At 42.7% G+C, this 5820-nt stretch overlaps 1 protein-coding gene across 1 annotated transcript in view; it reads left to right on the forward strand.

The window, feature by feature from the left end:
• Window positions 1-5820, forward strand: part of PTDSS1 (phosphatidylserine synthase 1) — a 47302-nt gene that overhangs the window by 22898 nt on the left and 18584 nt on the right. Inside the window, exons 5-7 of the mRNA XM_025209314.1 lie at window positions 2330-2481; window positions 4519-4660; window positions 5412-5524. Coding sequence (XP_025065099.1) covers window positions 2330-2481; window positions 4519-4660; window positions 5412-5524 — 407 coding nt within the window. The remainder of the gene's footprint in view (window positions 1-2329; window positions 2482-4518; window positions 4661-5411; window positions 5525-5820) is intronic.

Here is a 5820-nt window from a genome sequence, read left to right on the forward strand (position 1 = left end):
GTTGGCAACCTTAGTGTGTTCCCAGGAGTGGGAACGTCTGTTTTCCCCGGGCTCAGGTAGTATTGGCACACTTTGTGCTGCTGCTACTTGCCCTAGAAAACAGCTATGCCACGTGCGATCTAGCATGCAGCACATTATTCTGGGTGGGGTAGGGAAGGCTGAGCTGGCACCTGGGCTGGCCCCAGCAGCTTTACCTGGGGTCCTGGGAGGCCTCTGGGAGCTGCAACCATGGCACTTCTGAAGCAGGGAGCCTAGCTAGCAGCCAGAGCATGGCTCCGCTGGCTAAGCTCTGGGTAGGCTGCTGCCACATGTGTCACCCTGCTTATTTTTAGGCGTGGGGGTGGCGGGGGTTCATCCTCAGGATCTCCTGCAGTCATACCATCCCCCTGCAATGCAAAGTAGCAGCTCAGGAAACACTTGCATGTATGGCATGCAGCGCCTCAAGCAGGTCTCTGGCACTGCATACCACATGTCCACACTCATCTGGATGCACCCCGTGAAGCCAAGTTGAATATAGCATGGGTATGATTTGGAGCTGTTACAGTCTGATCTGACTTAAGTCACAGGTTCTGAAAAGTTTCATTACCATTGGATTCACACTTTGCAGAGGTGACACAGCTTGCATGAGCATGGAGAGTGAAGTATTCACCTTCTCTGAGGTCCTTTCAGAACAAGAATGAAACGCTTCGACTTGGCGATATGGCAAAGCTTGCATTGTCATTAAGTGGCTCACCTAGGAAAAGAAAAATGGCACTTAAGCTTTTATAAGCACTCATTTCCCTAAAACTATCTTTAACAAAAAAAGACAAAATGTTCTCAAAAGAGTTAAATTAGAACAAATCTTAAATATTTTTGTTCCCCAACATATCTCAGTATTGACCATTGTGATTAAAATATAAAAACATTCTAATTATTATTAGGGGTGTACTGATAGCCAATTTTTAGGAAGGCGTATTGGTCAATACCAATCCAATTTCTGATACGCAGCCCAGCAGCTTGAAGAGTAGTGTTCAGCTGATAAGTCTGTTGTGGTGGAAGGGAAGGAGGGAGGGAAGGGGTGTGAGAGGGCAGATAGAGGCCCCTGCAGTGAGGGAGGGATTGGGGCTGGCGCAGGCACTGCCGGGCGGGGTACAGGATGGAGCTGCGGCTTATCCAGGGTGGTGGGGGGGTTGGCAGCTTCTGCCCTGCGTTCACCTTGGGAGGGCATGGGGGGTGTGTGTTCCAGGATTTGCATGGGGTGGGGCGGGCGGCTGCTGCTGCGGGTTGGGGCCTGGGCTGTGCTGGGCTCTTCCCAGCAGGGGCTGGGCCAGGCTGTGCTCAGGGAGTGGAGGTTGCGGGGGCTGAAGCCACTCCAAAATTCACTGTAGCCCTCCCAGCACCGCCACCCCCCCTGAGCACAGCCTGGCCTAGCCCCCTCTGGGAAAAGCCTGGCACAGCCTCGGCCCCAGCCTGCAGCAGCAGCCCACCTGCCCTACGTGCAGACCCGAGGGCACACGTCCCCCATGCTCTCCCAGGGTGTGTGCAGTGGTGGGAGCCACCCTACACCCTCCAGACAAGCCGCAGCTGTGTCCTGCACCCAGCCCCTGCCTCAGCCCCAGCCCCACTCCCTCCCTCACCGCAGGGGCCTCTGTCTGCCCCAGCCCCCATGCCTCTTTCCTCCCCGCTCCCCTTCCACCACAACACACTTACTAGGGGGACGCAGCTCTTCTAGCTGCTGGGCTGTGTTCCTTGGTGCCTACATGCTGTGCACATGCATGGGGCCAGTTATCGGCCAAATGATCAGTCACATCAGGCAAAAAAAAGATGATTCCTGATACAGTCAATTTTCATTATACTGGTGCCAATCCAATATCGGACCGATGTATCAATGCACTTCTACTTATTATATGTTGCTGGAAGTTCTGGGAGCAGTCAGTTTAACATTGATAAACAAAAGAGATTGTGAATATTTGGTTTTAGAAAAGCAACAAAATATTCTTTTTCCTTCCCACAAAGGCATGCAGTTATTCTGCACAGTTGCTGCATTTCTGAAATGGTTTTGTGTTACAATGTTGAATTATGCCTCAAAAGTCAAAATTTGTGCTATATTCCTGTAGATTGCGCAGCACCAGAAAGTAAAGAGGAAAGAAACTTCTGGTATTTTCATCAGGATTTTAGCTAAAGCTTAATATAAGGGTCTTTCCACTGGCTTCAGTGGGCTTGGGACCATGCATAAGCTATAAGATGTTTAATTTGTTCATTCATCGCTGGTAGCGGGAAAAACAACCTTATAAAATTGTTTGAATTCTATGTTGTTTCACACCCAGAATCTTTTTGTTCTATTCTGTAGCTCTTCTTTATGCATCTTCTGCCTAATTTTGCTGAATGCTGGTGGGATCAAGTCATTTTGGACATCCTGCTATGTAACGGAGGTGGGATCTGGCTGGGCATGGTAGTTTGTCGTTTCTTGGAGATGAGGACCTATCACTGGGCAAGCTTCAAGTAGGTTCTAGAATAAAAGCCAATAAGCATGTTTGGTATTGCAGTGTACAATTCTGAATTTGTAGTTTCTCAGGAAATGGATTTTTTTTAATGCAAAAGTCTTGTTCTGTAGAAGTAGAGTGTAGTCATTGTATGTTTACAATGTTATAAAAATGATTGATAATGTTGGGGCACCATCTCTGTTTAATGCACATTTTTTCAATTATAATTGTTTAAAATTCTGCTTGTAATCAGATATGTGAGAGTTGATGACAAGAATACAAAATGATGGAAATGATTTGTCAATTTTAGTCTTTTATATCAGCAAAACATTGTTTGAAGAAAATGGAGAACCAGATGCACAGATACCTGAATTGTCTGTCCTGTTATAACCTTCTAATTGTAAAGGTTTGGCATGTCTTGCTCTAATGAGTGACACAGTAATAATGTCTAGCTTTTATAGTCTGTCAAATTCTGATTCCCTTCTATAGGGAGAGCTCTGTTAATATCTGTGGAATCGTTTGCAAAGCAGGCTAATATTCATTGTGAATAAGACAGAATCTGTTATGTAGTAAAAGTCATGCATAGATCCCAATAATCTAGTTTCTCCCACAATTTTACAGAGATGGTAAGTCTTTTTGTCCATGTCTTACAGATGGGAACTTGGAACACAAATAGTTTAAAAGTGCTTCTCCCAAAGTTGTTTGCAGTGAATTTGTCAGTGCTAATAAGAGAGCGCAAATCTACTACCCTTTAGTTTGAACATATATACTAAATCAATCTATCTCCTTTAGCTAGAGAAGTTTTGGTTCCCAGGAGGAGGCCTGGGATTATCTCAGTCCATCAGAGGTAGAGAAAGTATTGTAGATGTAGATATATTGTTCATGCTCCTTAGTTTGTGAAAGGATGCATTGCAGATGTAGATAGAGTACAGATGTATAGTATTATCCATTCAGGAAACTGTCTACAGTACTTTTTCCATTATCTTAGATTCATATGCACATTCCTAACATTGTAAATGACTTGGTTGTTTATGTAAAGGTGAATCGCAAAGGAAAGAATGTTCTTCGCTGCTTCTTTTGTGCTAAAGACAGCATCTCAAATTAAAATACCCCCCAACATATATGTGAACTGTCAAATCTAAGTTTTCCTGCTTCAGCTAGAGGTGCAAAAATCTAGAGTGGGATAGTGACATTGCCTAGGGCTGTATGTTGACGTCTAGCTCTCACAGCCATCATCTGGAAGAGAGATTAGGCAGCTTTCTCTGAGTTCACCCTTCCCCCTGATTGTTGCTTGCTTGAATTAAATAGGTGTTAATAAAACCATTGTAACCCAGACACAAGACTTTCCTTCTTCTCATATTTGGAAATATTAAATTTAGGGAGCTATATAAATGACGGCTAGTCCCATAGCTTGCACACTGCATACACTGCCATGTAAGGGGCCCAGACTGAGCCCAGTAATAGTTCAGCAAATGGCAGGAGTGCTGCCAAAGCGATGCAGTTGGGCCTGTGAAATAGGAGTCCTATATGCTTCTAAACAGAGAAAACTTTAAGGCAAGTACTTAAAGGATGGAGTCAGTAGAAGAATTGCCCTTTCCTTCTCCTTGATGAGGACAGTGAAGTTGTAGAGCAGGATGAAAATGGGGAATTTGCTAGGTCCATCATTTTAATAAAGTCCCTCTATTTTCTTTCCCCGAGGGAAAAAGGATAATACTTGAAAGTCACTAAATGTGGTCAGTTTCAATAGCGCTAGGAATGAAACTTCAGTGCTTTCCAATTTTTGCTTTTGCTGCTGACTTTTAAAGTCTATAGTTAGCTGGTTACAAAGAACACTGTTTTTTGTAGCAGATTGCCTCTTTATTGAAACACTGAATGAGTTCTGTCTCTTAACAACACCCTTCATTATAATGCAAAATCATATGCAAGCCTTTGCCCTTGCATAATCTAATGGGAAAAGAGTACTGTATCAGGACTTGTTATAGAACAGCTATAATGAGGTATCACATTTTTTCCTTGCCTCTTCCTTGTCTTTACTGTAGCCATTCTCTTCTTTCAGGGACATTCACACCACCACAGGGAAAATCAAAAGAGCTGTATTACAGTTCACTCCAGCTAGCTGGACCTATGTCCGCTGGTTTGACCCCAAGTCTTCATTTCAAAGAGTGGCTGGAATCTACCTTTTCATGATCATCTGGCAGGTAAAAAATAACTTATGTGAAATCAGAGCTTGCTTACTGAAATCACTTCACTTACTGGCTGTGTTAGGTTGGAAGATATTAAATTCTTATCTCAGTCCATCATTGAAATATTCAATTAAATGAATTGATACCAAAAACTAATCTGGATGCTATATGACTGAGTTAGACTATAGTTTAATTTAGGAGTGAAATTACAGAATCTGTGAAAGAAACAAATGGTTATAGATTGACATGTTGGCCATGTGGTTAGCTGCTGGAATGGAGAACTATAAGAAGTGAGGGACAAGTGTTTCCCAACCGCTGTAGATGTACTGGTATGATAATCAGAATTCTGGCCCTCATTCAACAAGCTTATCCCAGCATGCCTGACTTCAGGTGCATGAAGTTTTAGTAAGGCTGCTTATGTCCTCAAAGCTAAGAGCTTGCTGAAATACCTTACGTTATAAGTAAATTTAATAAAAACTACACAAGTGAAGTCAATGGAATATAATTTTCATGATGAGCCTGTTAACTGGCACTATTGTTGGATTACCTCAGGTATGCAAAAGCTGTATGCATGTTCTAAAGCAGGGATTTGAGGCACTTTAATATTACAATCAGCAGAGGTGGTTATTGCGCTGAAGTCCCTACAGGACTCTCCAGGTGCTTTTTGAACATTTTCTGAACAGTCTCTAGTGGGGAGTCCTGTGAGTTCTGTGTGCAGCTGTTTGTGACATAAAACCTTATTATCTGACTCTCTTTTAATTTTCAGCTGACTGAGTTGAACACTTTCTTTTTGAAACATATCTTTGTGTTCCAAGCAAGCCACTCTTTGAGTTGGGGCAGAATTCTTTTCATTGGAATTATCACAGCACCCACTGTAAGGTAATTTGTGGCTCTTTTTGGTGGTGAAGTAGGTCTGACTCAGGAACATACATAGAGCTTTGTAAATAAATATAATGTGAAAAATTATGTATTTGCCTCAAAGTACAAAATGATTATTATGTTTTTAGCTGTTAGTTATAAGATCAAGATCAAAATTCAGTTGTCTAGATGTATGCTCCTAGTGGTTCATATGGAAATCTACATTTGATTAACGATATGGGAATTATCTATGATTCTGTTTTGTCTACAAAGTAACTACCAGTGCTGTGGGGATTAGTGGCATATAAAGTCGTGTA

The sequence above is a fragment of the Alligator sinensis genome, unplaced genomic scaffold (assembly GCF_000455745.1).
Source record: "Alligator sinensis unplaced genomic scaffold, ASM45574v1 scaffold191_1, whole genome shotgun sequence".
In the NCBI taxonomy this organism is placed as follows: domain Eukaryota; kingdom Metazoa; phylum Chordata; order Crocodylia; family Alligatoridae; genus Alligator; species Alligator sinensis.